The sequence below is a fragment of the Micromesistius poutassou genome (genome assembly GCF_964030765.1).
Source record: "Micromesistius poutassou genome assembly, contig: SCAFFOLD_4812, whole genome shotgun sequence".
NCBI classification, from domain to species: Eukaryota; Metazoa; Chordata; class Actinopteri; order Gadiformes; family Gadidae; genus Micromesistius; species Micromesistius poutassou.
The window spans coordinates 2,501-19,235 of NW_028180113.1; the positions used below are offsets into that span (position 1 = coordinate 2,501).

At 48.5% G+C, this 16,735-nt stretch overlaps 1 protein-coding gene and 1 pseudogene across 2 annotated transcripts in view; one reads left to right on the forward strand and one right to left on the reverse strand.

Moving 5' to 3' along the window:
* Positions 1-7,327, forward strand: part of LOC311371144 (chloride channel protein 1-like) — a 9,017-nt gene extending 1,690 nt beyond the window's left edge. The window contains exons 4-16 of the mRNA XM_084489359.1: positions 291-375; positions 820-975; positions 1,072-1,141; positions 1,334-1,444; positions 2,177-2,390; positions 2,733-2,866; positions 2,959-3,140; positions 3,526-3,610; positions 4,611-4,693; positions 5,075-5,119; positions 5,366-5,470; positions 5,731-5,817; positions 6,090-7,327. Of these exons, the coding sequence (XP_084345485.1) occupies positions 291-375; positions 820-975; positions 1,072-1,141; positions 1,334-1,444; positions 2,177-2,390; positions 2,733-2,866; positions 2,959-3,140; positions 3,526-3,610; positions 4,611-4,693; positions 5,075-5,119; positions 5,366-5,470; positions 5,731-5,817; positions 6,090-6,641 (1,909 nt within the window). The 3' untranslated portion in view covers positions 6,642-7,327. The remainder of the gene's footprint in view (positions 1-290; positions 376-819; positions 976-1,071; positions 1,142-1,333; positions 1,445-2,176; positions 2,391-2,732; positions 2,867-2,958; positions 3,141-3,525; positions 3,611-4,610; positions 4,694-5,074; positions 5,120-5,365; positions 5,471-5,730; positions 5,818-6,089) is intronic.
* Positions 7,328-12,552: 5,225 nt separating this feature from the next.
* On the reverse strand, positions 12,553-15,550 carry LOC311371143 (annotated as a pseudogene). The gene is made up of 3 exons: positions 15,183-15,550; positions 14,046-14,310; positions 12,553-12,774 (listed from the first exon to the last, which is right to left on the reverse strand). The product of its transcript is annotated as an uncharacterized misc_RNA (transcript).
* Positions 15,551-16,735: the final 1,185 nt, after the last annotated feature.

Here is a 16,735-nt window from a genome sequence, read left to right on the forward strand (position 1 = left end):
GGCCTCTCACTCTCCATGGGGAGATTCACTTATCCCCGAGTCAGGGAACATTAGCCCCTCACGCGCTCTGCCCATTGGTCCTCTGAGCAGGATAAGGAGGACTGGTACTGTCAGTGTGGGGACAAGAGTCCCACTGAGCTGCTCCACTGCTAATCCCTCCGCCAGCCCCAATTAGTACCTCTGGATCACCTCCTCTCCTTGTTTACGATCAGGTGTTGTTCAGGCAGGGACACTCGCCCTTAATTGAGAATATTGTTTGTGTGTGTGTGTGTGTGTGTGTGTGTCCACAGTCGATTAATCTATCCAGGTGCAGTGACCCTGATCGTCGCTACCTTCACGTTTCCTCCAGGGTTTGGTCAGTTTATGGCCGGGGAGGTAAGCAGCAGAACAGAGCTCCGTTTAATAAGAATGTCATACCTTCACTCTCTACCACACCACCGGATGTTTTAACGGTTCAATCTGAATTTGTATGCTGTCCATACTTTTTTTTTGGAATGAAGCTAAATTAAATTGTATTAAATTAAATTAAATTAAAATAAATCAAATTAAGTTAAATTAAATTTTATTTAAGTTCATTTAAGTGGGGCGGCATTAGCTCAGGAGGTAGAGCGGGTTGGCTGGTAACCGCACAAGGTTGCTGGTTCGATCCCCGGCTCCTCCTAGCTGAGTGTCGAGGTGTCCCTGAGCAAGACGCCTCACCCTAATGTGTGCATGAATGGGTGAATGTCAGTCAACACTGTAATGCGCTTTGGATAAAAGCGCTATATAAATGAGGACCATTTACCATTTCAGTGAACTGACTCAACTGTGTCCCTGCAGCTCATGCCCAGGGAGTGCATCAACTCCCTGTTTGATAACTTCACCTGGACCAAGATCAACCCGGCGGCACTCCCCCCGGGCCTGGGCCGGTCCTCCGCCTGGCTGCACCCCAACGTCAGCGTCTTCCTCATCCTGCTGCTCTTCTTCGTCATGAAAGTGGGCCTTCTTTAAAACGTCTCTATTAGTCCTTGTGAAATATGACTGGGTTGTGTGATGGTGAGTTTGGCCTTATTTCCCTCCTCCCTGCTGTAGTTCTGGATGTCGGCTGTGTCCACCACCATGCCCATCCCCTCTGGGGCCTTCATGCCAGTCTTCATATTAGGTAAGAAACCCTGGACTCACTTTATAACCCTCCACTAAGTCTTGATCTATCCTGTGTTGAAGTCTGTCTCTCTCTCTCTCTCTCTCCCCCTCTCCACCTCTCTCTCTCTCTCTCTCTCTCTCTCTCTCTCTGTCTCTCTCTCTCTCTCTCTCTCTCTCCGTCTCTCTCTTTCCCCCCCCCCCCCCCTTGAAGGGGCCTCATTCGGTCGCCTGGTGGGGGAGATCATGGCGACTCTCTTCCCAAACGGGATCCTATTTGATGGCATCGTCTACAGCATCCTGCCGGGAGGCTACGCTGTCATTGGTCAGTCCGCCACACATTCAGTTTCCCTTCTCCTGCTCAACCAAACCCTTGTGGAGCAGCTTTCAGTTGATATGCACATCATGCCTGCAACAGACTTCCAAACCGTCTGAGGTCGGCCTCCACAATGTTCTTTTGATTCACTGAAAAGTCTGCAACAGCTTTTCATTAAAAAGTTGGTCTACGCTGGCTTTTACCTACCTTCTTCAAATGAGTGTCTTTTATTGGATTGGATTGGTTAACCTATTGGTTATCCATCCTTTATTTGATTGGTTATCCTTTAAAGTGTAGCAGCCACACTCCACCTAGGTGACTTTCACTGGGCTCCTCCAGAACACGGACTCGGGGCGGTGGTGTCGGAATGGTCATGTGTAATGTAAATTGGCTTCAGTACAACAGTACATGGAGATGGTGCTCCATGTTGCCATGCAGGAGATCTCTCCCTGAGTGTGTGTGGTGACGTCTGTTCTAACCTGTGCAGTCTCATCACTCAACGCACAACAGTAATGTGCTGCCTCAACCAGCCCCAGAGTCACTCGGGCCAGGTGAGGCTGCTTAAACCAGCCCTCATCCACACACACACTCCACAGCTATGTACTAAAATAAAAGATTAAAACTAGTCTCCTTCCCTAGAGTGACTGTGGCATGGATTTCATTCTTGGTGTCCTTCTATTCCCCTCGTGGATCCTGAGCCCCCCTGTGTTCCTTCCTCATCTTCACATCTTCCTCTCCCAGGGGCGGCGGCCATGACGGGCGCGGTCACCCACACCGTGTCCACGGCGGTGATCTGCTTCGAGCTGACGGGCCAGATCTCCCACATCCTGCCCATGATGGTGGCCGTCATCCTGGCCAACATGGTGGCCCAGGGCCTGCAGCCCTCCCTCTACGACTCCATCATCCAGGTGAAGAAGCTGCCCTACCTCCCTGAGCTGGCCCTGGGACACATCAGGTAGGACGCCACGCTCATCATCATCATCATCATCATCATCATAATCAGAATTATCATTATCATCGTCTATATGATATATATTTTGCTGCTACTTTCTTACATATACATAGTAGACTCTTATATTTTATTGTTTATTTTTAGGATGAGTAAATGTCTTTATCTGTTGTGCCTGTGCACTTTATCTGTTTCACCTTGGGATAGAGAGAAACATATTTTCGATTCCTTTGTATGTCTGGTACATGTAATATTGGTATTGACAATAAAGCTGACTTCTGACTTTTGGACTTTTTGACATCAACCAATCTAAGTATAACTCGGTCGGCTCCTTGCCTCCTTCCCCAGTAAGTACAACATCTTTGTGGAGGACATCATGGTGCGGAGGGTGAAGTTCCTGTCCTCTCACTCCACGTACCGGGAGATGATCAACCTGCTGGAGAGCACCAGCCTGAAGACCATCCCCCTGGTGGACTCCCGGGGTAGGACGCCCCCTCCACCCTGACCCCAGAGCTCTCCACTCTACCCCACCCACCCGGTCACCGTCTGACACCACCCCTCTCTCCCCCCTCAGAGTCCATGATCCTATTGGGCTCCATCGAGAGGACAGAACTGCAAGGCGTCTCCGATTGGTGGCTCTCGGCGGAGAGGCGGGTCTTTGAGAAGGGTCAGGGTTCAGGTGGGCAGTGCGTGCAGCCCAGCTGGGAGTCCTTCGCCTACGTGGACGAGGAGGAAGGAGAGGAGATTGCGAACAAGGTGTCACAAACAGATATGATACTCTATGTTGAAGTGTTTTGATGACTTGCCGATTATTAAAGGTCCCATGACATGCCACCAGGTGTGGTGTGATTAGCCCTTACAAGCCGTTTTTAAAATCTGTCTGTTATGACATCACAGATGTGCATGTCCACCTAGATGTGTGACGGATAGATGAGCAACGTTTGCTACAGTCCACTGGGCAGGCTGGTAGACTGATCTATCCAGCACACATCTAGGTGGACACGCACACCTGTGATGTCATAACAGACAGATTTTCAAAACGGCTTGTAACGGCTAATCACACCACACCTGGTGGCATGTCATGGACCGTTAATAATTATGTTGTGGTATTTTGTAGCAACGACCCGTTATCTGTCCTCAGTCCAGTCCAGCAGTGGATGAATGCAACGGCCCTGTGGCGTCCCCGAAGCCCCAGGAGTCAGGAGACACCAACCACAGCACCTCAGGTACTAAGCAGCAGACAACACAGGGCCCTAACTCAGGGCCCTAACACAGGGCCCTAACACAGGGCCCTAACTCAGGGCCCTAACTCAGGGCCCTAACTCAGGGCCCTAACACAGGGCCCTAACTCAGGGCCCTAACTCAGGGCCCTAACACAGGGCCCTCACACAGGGCCCTAACACAGGGCCCTCACACAGGGCCCTAACTCAGGGCCCTAACTCAGGGCCCTCACCCAGGGCCCTAACACAGGGCCCTCACACAGGGCCCTAACTCAGGGCCCTAACTCAGGGCCCTAACACAGGGCCCTCACACAGGGCCCTAACCCAGGGCCCTCACACAGGGCCCTCACCCAGGGCCCTCACACAGGGCCCTAACTCAGGGCCCTAACTCAGGGCCCTCACACAGGGCCCTCACACAGGGCCCTCACACAGGGCCCTCACTCAGGGCCCTAACACAGGGCCCTCACACAGGGCCCTCACACAGGGCCACACAGCCCGTGGGTACCATTAACCCCTCGATTCAATTACATTTTATTTGTATAGCCCTTAATCACTGGTACAGTCTCACAGGGCTTAACGGGCCATGTGTTTATGACAGCCCCCTGACCCTAGCTCCCCACCAGGGCAAGACAAAACTCCCTTCATCAGCAAGGAAGAGATCCTGAGGAGGAACGCAGAGAGGGGGATCCTTCCTTCCAGGGATGGTCAGGAGTGCAGTGGGTGCCATATTTGACATACATACATACATACATACATACATACATACATACATACATACATACATACATACATACATACATACATACAGGCAAAACATTTAAAATCGGTGATGGGGTGCTGGCCGGTTAACCATAAGGAGAGTCCAGGCATACAGTCGCAGTCACCGCAACACGCTACAACCGACAGCATAATGAATTAGAAGGGAAAAGTTCCTAGTGGAAATGTAGACTGCTGCTAATTCCACATCCCATTCACGTGTTCCACGTCCACACCGTGTTCCCTCCAGATAAGAGCAAGCTGCCATCGGTCCGCAGGGCCCTTCAGAGGATGTTCTCGTCCAACTCTCTCGCCGCCCAGGCTGAGACAGCGGTAAGGGGATGGGCGATTGACATTGGTCAATGGAAAGGCTCCAAGCTTTTTCAGCCTCAACTTTCAATACCATCCAATGATAATTGTCATAGTACATGTGATGGATGGATGGATGGATTTATGTGTGTATGAATGTATGTACAGTATGTATATATGCGTGTATGTATGCGTGTATGTGTGTTCTGGGTGTGTGTGTGTGTGTGTGTGTGTGTGTGTGTACAGTATGTATGTATGTACATATATACATATATACATGTAGAGCATTTGTTATGCTCACGTAACAGCGGCACACTGTTGGCGTCATCTCTTTATTAGGTAACACTGTGTTCACATGTCCATAGTAACTGTTGGATTTCACTAACACTGTGTTTGTGTCTCCAGGAGGCTAGCCCGCCTCCACTGAACGAGACCATGAACCCAGAGGAGGTAACACGCCTCCCTGAGTCATTCTGTTCCCATCGCCATCGCTCTCTCTGCCTCAAAGAGTGCCTCAAAGCACTCTCAGTCAATACACAACCCACTCTTTGAAGTTTGCCTCAACCTCTCTCTCTCTCTTTCTCTTTTGCTCTCTCTCTCTCTCTCTCTCTCTCTCTCTCGCTCTCTCTTTCTCTTTCTCTTTCTCCATCTTCTCTTTCTCTCCCTCTTTCTCTGACTTGTGATTGGCCCCTGCAGATCAAGGCCTGGGAAGAATTGGAACTGGATAAGCCAATCGATGTGGAGCAAATTCGAATAGATCCCTCTCCATTCCAGCTTGTGGAAAGAACCTCTCTTCATAAGGTGATTCCAACCCAGACAAAATAGCTCCTCACAAACTGAAAAGCAGTACATGATTATTATGTGAAGATACTGCCCATTGAAAAATAAGCTTCTGTATATTAACATTCAGTTATAATTCAGAAGCCTAGGCATCACACCTCTCATATTGTATAAAGACGCGTTTCATTCACAAGAAACCAAACTTTGTGTCTATCCACCCACCCATACCTCTCTCTCTCTCTCTCTCTCTCTCTCTCTCTCTCTCACTCCCTCCCCCTCAGACCCACACTCTGTTCTCCCTGCTGGGCCTCAGTCACGCCTATGTCACCAGCATAGGCAAGCTGGTGGGCGTCGTGGCGCTCAAAGAGGTGAGAGCTCCTGGCGTCCCCCCATTGGCTCCGTCGTGGGCGTGTTGCGCTGTTGTCTTTGCGCTCCCAGCCGGACCGCTGGGGCTGTCACAGGACAAACCCCCCTGCTGGGGGCTGCTGGGAACTGCTGGGAGCTGCAGCACGACGGCCCCCTCGCAGCGCAGGGTTTGCTCAATGGTCCTGTTGGCTTGGTGGGGTGTCCTTTAATGACCTGACTCTCTCTCTTCTTCTTCTTCTTCCTCTTCTTCTTCTTCTTCTTCTTCTTGTGAAAGTTGCAAAAGGCCATCGAGGGCTCCACCCGCAGCGGGGTGAGACTGCGCCCCCCGCTGGCCAGCTTCAGGGACAGAAGCCGCAAGGCCAAGAAGCACCAGCCCCCGACCTCCTGCCCCTCCTCCCCCACAGGCGAGAGGGAGCTGTGGGGGGAGGGCAGCAGCAAGAGGGAGCCCAAGGAGGACTTCGGGGCCACGCCCGCCAGCGTCACCACCCCCTCCTCCTCAGGAGCCGAGGGAGGGGACTCGGCCCCGCCCTCCCCCAGAGGGGTGGCGACGTGCGGTGCCGCCGGTGATGATGGCATCACCACGGGAGACGAGGAGGCCCCGCCCCCTCCGCCGCCGCCGCCGCCGCCAGGGTCCCCGTGTCCCTCTACCTCCTCCTGCCCTCCCTCGCCGTCCACCGCTGCTCCCGCCTCCTCCTCCTCCTCCTCTTCCCCCTCCCCCTCCTCCTCCCCCCTGGCCCACGGCCCCCTCCACCCCTCCTCCCCCGTCCTCACACTGGCCTCGCTGCAGGAGGAGAGGGAGAGCGAGGAGTCTGACGACGCACTCTAGGAGGAGGAAAGACTTTTGATACTCCTCTTTGTTCATTCTGGAAACCCAGCGACAGAACTGGGAGACTGGCTGCTTCCTGGAGGAGGAGGAGGAGGAGGAGGAGGAGGAGGAGGAGGAGGAGGAGCACAGGGGGCCTGTCAGAATAAAAGCCCCTCACAAACATTCACATCTCAGTGAGAATGGAGCTGCTAGCCTAGACCCATACTTTCACTTTTTTCTACTCTTAACACTCACTTTTTTGTTTTCCACTTTCAGTCTCAGGAGTCCCGTGTGTTTTCAAAGCGCGCGGCAGTTGTGACCACTTTTAAAGAGAAATCAAACCCACGCACTCAAACTGCGCCCGTGTCTTGGAGATAGTGGTAGAACGGGAGGGATGCGTATATCTTTGTTTGCATTAGTCTGGTCATTTGTTCTTGACTACTGTACCATTGTGGCAAAGTCAGTAGCCTACAGCGGTTAGTAGTGTTGGAAATTGAATTATGTATTGTGAATGAAGACCTTAAACTTAAATCAGGTTGTGCCAATCAAGCATTCAATGTTCCCTGGAGATTAATTTAAAATTAAATTATTTAACTACGAGCTTGAGCTCATGTTTACATATAAGTGTAAACACTATTTATATTAGCAATACGAACATGAATTATTATATCAATGAATCATTTTTAAACAATAAATATTTCAGTTTACACACGTCTGATTTCAATCATTCACTCAAGGGAGTTTTGTGGAAAGCCATAGAATATAAATAAATAAGTGTTCACTGTGGCCATGTCTTTTGTGCATGATTATAATAAATATATTGCCCATGAGATTATGAGTAACTAAAGTCCACCCATCCATGATGTAGTTAGTATAGTATTTACTTAACAAGAGGAGAAGATGGCTGCAGTGAGAATGTTATTAATGCAGGTTCACGTATGGGACCTTTACCAACATACCATTATGATAATAATGCTCAACATCATCAAAATAATATAGTAGTGAATATATATATAGTTATATAGTAGAAATAGCAATAATAATAAAAGTGGGCTTCTCCTCTCCAGCCACATAAAAATATAATAAAAGACATTTAACCCTGGGACACCACGCTGTTCGTCCATTCTTGGTAGCCGTCCAACTCCTGAAGGGTGTCCCCCATAAGGAAGACTTCACCCCGAGACCGTGCTGCTGATTGGTTGTTTAACATGAACCCTCTGCAGGCTGTGTCCTTTGCCTGTCAGCGGTCGTGATGAGGAGCTATTTGGGCCTGGGAGTACAAGCGGTCCAGCTTCCTGGCAGCAAGGTAGGCCTCTCTGCCAGCCTCTAAGTGATTGCTGTGTTTGGCCAGGACAGCCCTCCCCCAAAACGCCTCCACCAGCGACTCCACCAGAAACACTTGCCGCCAAGAAGAGGCAAAATGTATGTGGACGTGATTAATCACAGGCGTGTGGACGGTCGGGGAGAGGAGAGGGAAGAAGCGGTACAAAGCAGAAATTGGATTTGTTGGTAATTTATTGGCTCTTTCCCCCCAGCGGAGGGAAAGAGGAGAGGAAGAAAGGTACAGGCCCCGAGGAGAGGGAGGAGGATCTCTCGTGCAGGAAGTAGAGAGGGGAGGAGAAGGAGGAAGAGATAGGGAAAGGAGGAGAGAGAGATTGGTTGACACAGGGGGTAAACCATGAGCCATCGTGTGATAACCTTCCAACAAGCATGCATAGGTATGGATGTTTCACACTGATGTCATCACTTCAGTCCAAAAGACTTAAATCCATCCATTTTTATACAGTGAATTACATAATCCATCAATTATCATAATTTTTTATACATTATTTACTTTAGGTTCAGTGCCACACATCATATGTTAATGCTTAATCTGGGTTTGGCCTCAAACCTCAAAACGTTTTGGTCAATGTGTTAAGTTCCAGTAAAAAAAATAAACGGTTATTTTCAGGCAGTGATTCTTCCAACGAGACAGCAGACGGTAACTGCACACGGACGCACGGACACGGGTAGGCATTAAAGAACACTCGCACAGAGATAAGAGGACAGAGAAAAAGAACAGAGGAAAGAACAGAAAGAAAGATAGGGAGTAAAGAAGTAGTAGAGGAGCGGAAGCAGTGCGATCGTTGCGCGTGGACAGGTATTCCCAGGCGAGACGTCCCGGAGGGTATGTCCCGGACGGGGGCAGTAGAATCATACAAAACGTGAACTCAGCGGGAAATCAATCCAACAGCAGAGAGATAGTCTGTCAACATCCACAGAAATGCATTTGGCTCCTTGTTATTCAATCACTCGTTGATATCATCATATCTAAAAAAAGAAAAACTGAAAGGTGAGCCACACTTGAAGCAGTATCGTTCATAGTTTCATGCATGTTTTTTTGATTTTTTTTTCTTGTTGTGATAAGCGTGGTTCTTTTCTTTGGTAAACTGAAGGAGTGCACATCTTTCAATCAACAGCTGAGTCGTAATCAATCATACAAGCATAGAACTGCCATTAATAACAGCCTGCTCCATCACCTCCGTCCAAAGAGCCAGACCCTGGAATGACTCTGAAAGAGATGAAGATACTGCTGCCAATAGGGCCCCACCTTGGCCTGCAAGAAAACAAGAGACTTTTCACACCTTGTTCATCATTCCTCCCCCAAATCATTCTTCAATAAATAAATAAATATGTGTCATTGTGCGCAAAGACATCCCATTTCCACCTGGCTTTGAGTCCTCTTAACTTGAGCTTCATGTTGTTGGTTTAACAATTTGCCATTCAAACCACAACTGTATCACCACTGTATCACCACTGTATCACCACCATATCACCACCATATCACCACTGTATCTCCACCATATCAACACTGTATCACCACTATATCACGACTGTATCACCACCACTGTATCACCTCTGTATCACCACCACTGTATCAACACTACTGTATCAACACCACTGTATCACCACCACTGTGGTGGGGACATTGAGGATTAACTCAGTACCTTCTCAGTTGGAGGTCAGGCCACTATCCTGATGTTCCATTCATTAGCTTATTCTTATTCCCTTAAAACCACTATTGACCCTACATAGTCATGGTTTGTCGTGGCTATGATAATGATAGCGTGTGGTGTTCTATAGGGATGGAAATGCAATAGATCATCCAGGTTCTTATCTATTATTTGTCATAATATAGTAAGTGGTATCTCAGACAAAAGCGCTCAAAACCTGGCCAAGATGGGCATGCCTTTAAACGGACACATGTCTTTCTGATAGGTCTACTGGGGGGAACTCCAACCATTTGAGTAGAAAAATAAACGTCCCATAACATTGCATAAATAAGCGACCAATAAATTAATCAATTCAATAAACCTACATCATTTGATCTTAAAAGTTGGTCACACAATCATCAGAGGGAGAAGAGACGTGGCTCTGCAACAGAAAATGTCCCGAGTGATTTTGTTGTTGAAGAAGCTGAGTCATAAGTGAGTCATGCACACGGCGGACCAATCAGATCGCAGCGTTCGCCCCTCCCGTGGGGAAACACATGTTCTTCCAAAGGAGAGGAACACATTAGCCTAAAGTCCCAAGGAAGGAAGACACCCTACTATCTGTCCCCCTCTCTCTCTCTCTCTGGCGTTCTATTGTATTGTTCTGTTCAGCTCCCTGAATGACTTGCACGGCAGACACTGAGTGATCCCTGTACACCGGTGGGGGGGGGGGGGGGGGGGGGCGTGTTACTATGGTAACTACGGACCACGCCAGCCCTCCTCTCAGAGCAGTTGGTGAGTGCTCTACTCACGATGCACCACACCCCTCTCTACTCGCTCTCGTATGTGTGATCATGGACAGCAAATTAAGAATCCAGCCATAGTTTTTCTTTTTGAAGTGCAATCCCAAAGTAAGACGGGACGATGTAGGAAGATAGAAAAATAAAGAAATCAGGCTGTACTAAACAGTTGAAACCGTGAGAGAGGCGATTTATATATATTTTGTAACTATTTACATTTGTATATGACAGAGCTGGTAGCCTGTCAGATGGCCAGGGTTTCATCTGGCTATTGCTGGTTACAATTTAGAAACTCCTCTTTCTATCTGTGTGTGTGTGTGTGTGTGTGTGTGTGTGTGTGTGTGTGTGTGTGTGTGTGTGTGTGTGTGTGTGTGTGCATGTGTGTGCGTGTGTGTGTGTGTGTGTGTGTGTGTGTGTGTGTGTGCATGTGTGTGCGTGTGTGTGCGTGTGTGTGTGTGCGTGTGTGTGTGTGTGTGTGTGTGTGTGTGTGTGTGTGTTAATGTGTGTGTGCGTGTATACCCATTTTAAACAACTTGTACAAATTTGTAGAACAATCTTTCAATCTTTGACTGAAACATATTTCCGTTCCACAAAGGAGACATTGAAAGACATTTAAGACACAACACTCTTGGATTAAAACAGATTACGACTGTGTATTATGCCTTATTATAGTACATTCCATAGTGCTCCACAGCCCCAGGTTACTACGACGACTGTATGGGAACAAAGCAGCTTGGGGTTGGGTGCTGGAGGTGAAGGAGTGGAGACGTTTACCGACAGGTGTTTCTCCTGCAGTTCCAAAGGCCACCTCTGTTCGTCCGGATTGCATCAGTGCAAAAGGAGAGATTCTCTCCCTCTCCTCCATTCACATCCATGACCACCACAGAGCCGCTCCGTTCAAGAAGACACACAGACACACACCCCCACCCAGGCCCAGTCCAGGCTCAGTCCAGGCCCAGTGCAAAAGTCTGTACCGCCACATATCGTACAAGTACTCCATAGTACCAGTAACATGCGCACCGAAAGACATAGTCAGAGGAAGCCCACTCTGGTCGACTACAATCCAGGTCAGGGGCGTCCCTGGTGTTTGCCCGGGTCTGTGTCCGCAACAACGCCTGCTAGTGTCTGCATTTTAGAGGACCCAACTGCAACTCACAGAAATGTAATTGTATTTTTTTTAATTGAGGTTTCAGAAATTGTCATAATTGTTGCTTTGTTTGTACTTTTCTAATCGTGTCCCATAATACTATTGCTGGGTGGTAACCTGTACTGAAGTGGTAGTGGTGGAAGTAGTAGTATTGGTCGTTGGTAGTCGTGGTAATCAGGGTGCGACGGTAGTGACGGTAGGGACTTTTACGATTGTTACTTGATTAAGCAATACATCATATATTTAATGATAGCTGTAAACAGAGAGGCTCTCCTGTTGGAAAGTATTGTTTTTGTATATATAAATATATATATGTATATATATATATACATATATATATATATATATATATAAATATTTATATATATCATACACGTTTACATTAATTTTAGTGTTTTTCTTTTTGGTATTTATTAAAAAAGTATTGTTATAATTGAAGGTATTCTTACAATAGGTATTTATTGTTATCGTTACAAGACGATGATCGGGTCAGGTTGTGTGTCTTTGTTGACAGCATGCATGTTTCCTTGTTCTCCCCCCGTTGTGTTTGGGTGTGGTTGTCACGTTAACCATCAGTCTCTCAGTAGGTTCGTCTCTCTGTTTCCCCCTCATTCTCTCTCTCCCCCTCCCTCCCCTCCTCCTCCTCCTCTGTCCTCCCCTCGTCTCCTCTTACAGGATGTAAGGCTTTTTGAAGACCCCTTGTGTCCTAGGTTGCATCCTCAGCGGTCCCTAGGAGGCCACTTCCCTCCTCCTCGCCACGTTGACAGCGTTAGTCTCAAGAGTGGCCAGGAAATGAGGAAAAAAGAAACACAACAACGACAACAACCCCCCCCCCCCACCCCCCCCCAAAAAAAGATCAGCGCGTGTCGCTGAGACCTGAAAAGGAACGGATGGATGATGGAATATGTATCGAGTCATCGCGCTCCCTCCCTCTCTGACGCCCGGGTCAGTCCGGAAGAGTCCCCCCCCAACCCCCCACCCCACCCCCCCCCCTCCCCTCAGCAGCCCGGTACTCAGTTAGCGGACATGGAGGGGGAGGTGCCCTCCTTCTGCCCCTCGCTCTTCTCCTCCAGAGTCTGAGCATAGCCGGGGCTGACGTCCGAGGCCTTCCGCTCCGTGATTGGCTCGACGGGCGGTTGCCCCGGACTACTGCCGCCGGAGGAGACGTCTCCTGGTCTTGTGGGGGGAGTCAGCGTGGCCGTCTCTGACTCGAGGCACAGTGTCACCTCCTCCTCCTGAGAGGGGAGAGAGAGAGAGAGAGGGAGAGAGAGAGGGAGAGAGGGAGCGAGAGAGAGAGAGAGAGAGAGAGAGAGAGAGAGAGAGAGGGAGAGAGAGAGAGAGAGGGAGAGAGAGAGAGGGGGGGAGAGAGAGAGAGGGAGAGAGGGAGAGGGGGAGAATGAAAGATAGGGAGGGAGAGAGGGAGGGAGAGAGAGAGAGAGAGATGCTATTAATTTAATGTTTGATAGGCATTTTTCCAACTTATGAAAATATCTATTTATACTAGGGTTGTCCATGACTACGATTTTGCAGTCTAATCTGGTTCGTCAGGCCAAACCAATCCTCTACTGATCGTTGAATAACATAAGATATATTTTTGAATATATGCGGCTAAATTATGCCTTATTTGGTGTGACTTCTACATGGTTCGAACACTTTAAAAAAAGTTTAGTTGTTAGCTATCTATATTTATAGGCCAGGCGAAGCGCCTCTATATATGATGACTGGCCCACCATTTGACTCACAAAATATGATGACAATGTCAGTTCATGTCATTCAATTTGACACAGAATATAGGCTAACCATAGCCTTATATATTATAATGTAGACTAATATAATATACTGCATTTATTATAAAACAGCCATGAATTCAAACACTGGCCAGTCTCTGTGGAGACGCAGAGCTCCATTGTTTCACACTCACATCCTATCAGGACCGGAACCAGAGCCATGAAAAGCGTTTCCCTGATTTTCCCCTTCAGATACATGTGAATGACGTGGTTCATAGAACTTATACAGCACCATTCAAATTGGCCTCCCGAGTGCCGACGGAGAGAATCATTTCAATCATTCATATACCAGCGTGACTGGTATATGAAATCTGATGTCGACACAGTATGATCAGTTACCATCGTTGATGGTTCGAGGTCAACCCTAATATATATATATATATATATATTTTTTTTTTTTTTATTGATATATTGCACCATTCATGCACAAAGGACAATCAGAGGACTTTATATATAAAGTCCTCAATCAGAGGGCTTTATATATAAAGCCCTCTGATTGTCCTTCGTGCATGAATGGTACAATATATCAATAAAATAAAAAATATAAATAATCTTGTCTTGCCAACTGGCATATTGTCTAAGTCTTTTGGCTCTCATACAGAATATGAGATCGTTTTTATTCCAAAAAGTACCTTTATGAACTCCCTTTTTGCTTGATATCAGTAACATGATATAATACAGGAAAATACTGTCTCCCATCAGGCCCCCCGTGAGCTCACCTTAAACTCCTCCTCCTCCTGCTGCTCCAGAAGTGGGGGAGTGTTCCGTCCCGATCACGTCGTCGCCCATGACGACCCCCATGCTGGGCTCCACCACCGCCGCCACGCCCAGGTAGCTCCCGCCCTCCACCTGGTAGGCCTCCGTCTGCGCGCTGTTCCACAGGTCCACCAGTGGCGGGTAGCTGGCCGGGGCCAGGCTGTGGATGGTGCTGTTGGGGGTGGCCTGTAGCGAGTGGTTGGCGCTGTGCAGCCGCTGCTCCAGGGACTGGGGCCCGGGGGTGGGGGGGGGGGGGGGGGGGGGGGACGCGGGTTTGACCGTTATGAGAGGAGGCATGACATGTGGAACGCGTTAAAACTGAAGGCGGGTTGTCCTCTTGGTTCCACAAAGCGGCCGTCCCCCGGTTTAATGGAGCGCACTGAGGGGACGCGCCTATCTTTGGGGATCACAGATAGTCTTTCCCTGGACACGCAGAAAGCAACAGTGCGCTCTCCCTGCTTTCTTGTTCCTTTTAATTACAGGTTCCCTCTGTGTGTCCCATCTCTCGCTGCTCCCTGCATGCCGGTGTTATTTAATTAAATGTGTTTTTCTAGACCCTTTGAGATTCTTTGTCAAATGTAATAAAACCATGTTTTTTACGTTATGAGCCATCTGAGATTATTAGCCACCTGTTATTGTGTTTTTTTCTTTTTTATCATTCTATTTCTAATCCTAATAATAATAATAATAATATATTGCAATCCAAGGCCAACCTCACATAGCACCTGCAGTCTATCTAGTCAGCCTTGGTGTGATGGATCCCTCCCCGCCCCCCACACATTAATGTATTTCTAAGTTAAGCATGAAAGCCCAGCCTGGCGTTGATCCTACCCCAAGCGTGGCGGAGAGAGTGAATCCTACACCTGGAGGATTTGGTAATTGGTGCACTCAAAGCTCAAACAATCTCAACTTTGACCTGATGGTCACTGCCCTCTCCAAGTGGCTCCAATCAGATCCCAACTTTGTGTGACCTTACACCCAACAGACTCTAAACACCAACAGCTTTCTTCATTTCTAAACCGAGATGCATGTACTATGAGTGGGGACTGATGTTTTATGAGCCTGATCCTCGTCTTTGTCGAACGTGGCAGTCCACTGACCTGCTGCTGCTGATACTGCAGGAGCTGCTGGTGCTGGTAGTGCTGGATCTGTTGGATCTGCTGCAGCTGATGGAGCTGACTCTGCTGCTGGAGGCTGAGCTGCTGCTGCTGCTGCTGAGGCTGCTGCTGCTGCGGCTGGGGCTGCTGCTGCTGCGGCTGCTGCTGCTGGGACAGGTATTGGGAGGCCGTCTGTCCGTCAAAGCCCTCTGACCCGCCCGACATGACATAGGAGCCGGCGGCCGGAGAGGCCACGCCGGAGGGCTCGTTGTTGATTGGCTCCCAGGCGTCGGAGGAGGAGAGGCAGTACAGGCCCTGGGAGACGTAGGTGTGGGGCCAAACGTCTGCCGAGGAGTGGTGCAGGATCTGGTCTGGAGGAGTCACAGCCAGGTCTTCACGTTAAACTCCCCTTCACGTTGCATGAGTTCAATTAGTCAAACGATACTGCTACTGCTACAATTACTGCTTCTGATTGACTCCTATAGGGAACAAAGAAATGCCCCAAACGTAAAGGATTTGTAGATGACATATACTCTACACTCTATACTCTACACTTTCCGAATCACTAAACTAGTGTCAAATACTTTGACTCATCATATATAGTTTACCTTGCAAACTATGAACAGGAAGAAAACAATTTAAAAGACCCAAACAGAGAGTGGGACTCCATCCCGGTAGCTTGGGTCTGCAGAGTGAGGGGGAGGGGGTGGGGGGGGGTGGGGTTGGGGGAGCTGGCCTGGGACCCGACCTCACTCCGGACAGAGCTGTAGCACATCAACCCTACAAACTGTTGAGTATGTGATCCGACAGCTGCTCTCCAAGGTGGGCTACGATCAGATGGGAAATGCTTTGGCAACACTCACACTGTAAGCATCCCCACCGAGGTCTCATCTCGTGTCAGCATGACCTCTGACCCTCTCTGTTTCAGACATTTCTGTCCAAGTGAAGGGGGATGGGATTTAGTTTGACATCGTCTCAGAGCTGGGATTTGTATTAACATCAGTTTGTTTTAAAGATGTTTCAGGTCATGAGATTCAACACATCACATGAAAGAAGAAAACATCACAAAGCAAGATACAACAACACTTTAATCCTCGGCAGTGAACACTCGTTTACAACATGTGTAGCAAAATAAGGTGGCCAGAAATGACCCTATATATATATATATATATATATATATATACAGCGATTTGGTTGAGCCCTGTTAGCCCTGCAGGCAGAGAGAGAATAGATGCAACTAGACATCTTCCTGACCAAGCAAAAGGACACACAGCCGTGTCTGCCCTTCAACATGAGCTCATTAAACGTTTACAGCAGTGTTGGAACGATGGATGGGCCTGACGTCATGTAACCTAGAGACTAGTCTCAGCCTCTTCATTCATTGGCCCTGAGTAATCATGTGACTTGTCCAGAACGTCTGATATATAGAGCACTACATCAGCACTACATCACCATAGAGCACTACACTACACCATACATAGAGCACTACATCATCACTACATCACCATACATAGAGCGCAACATCACCATGTTACATAGAGCGCTACATCACCATG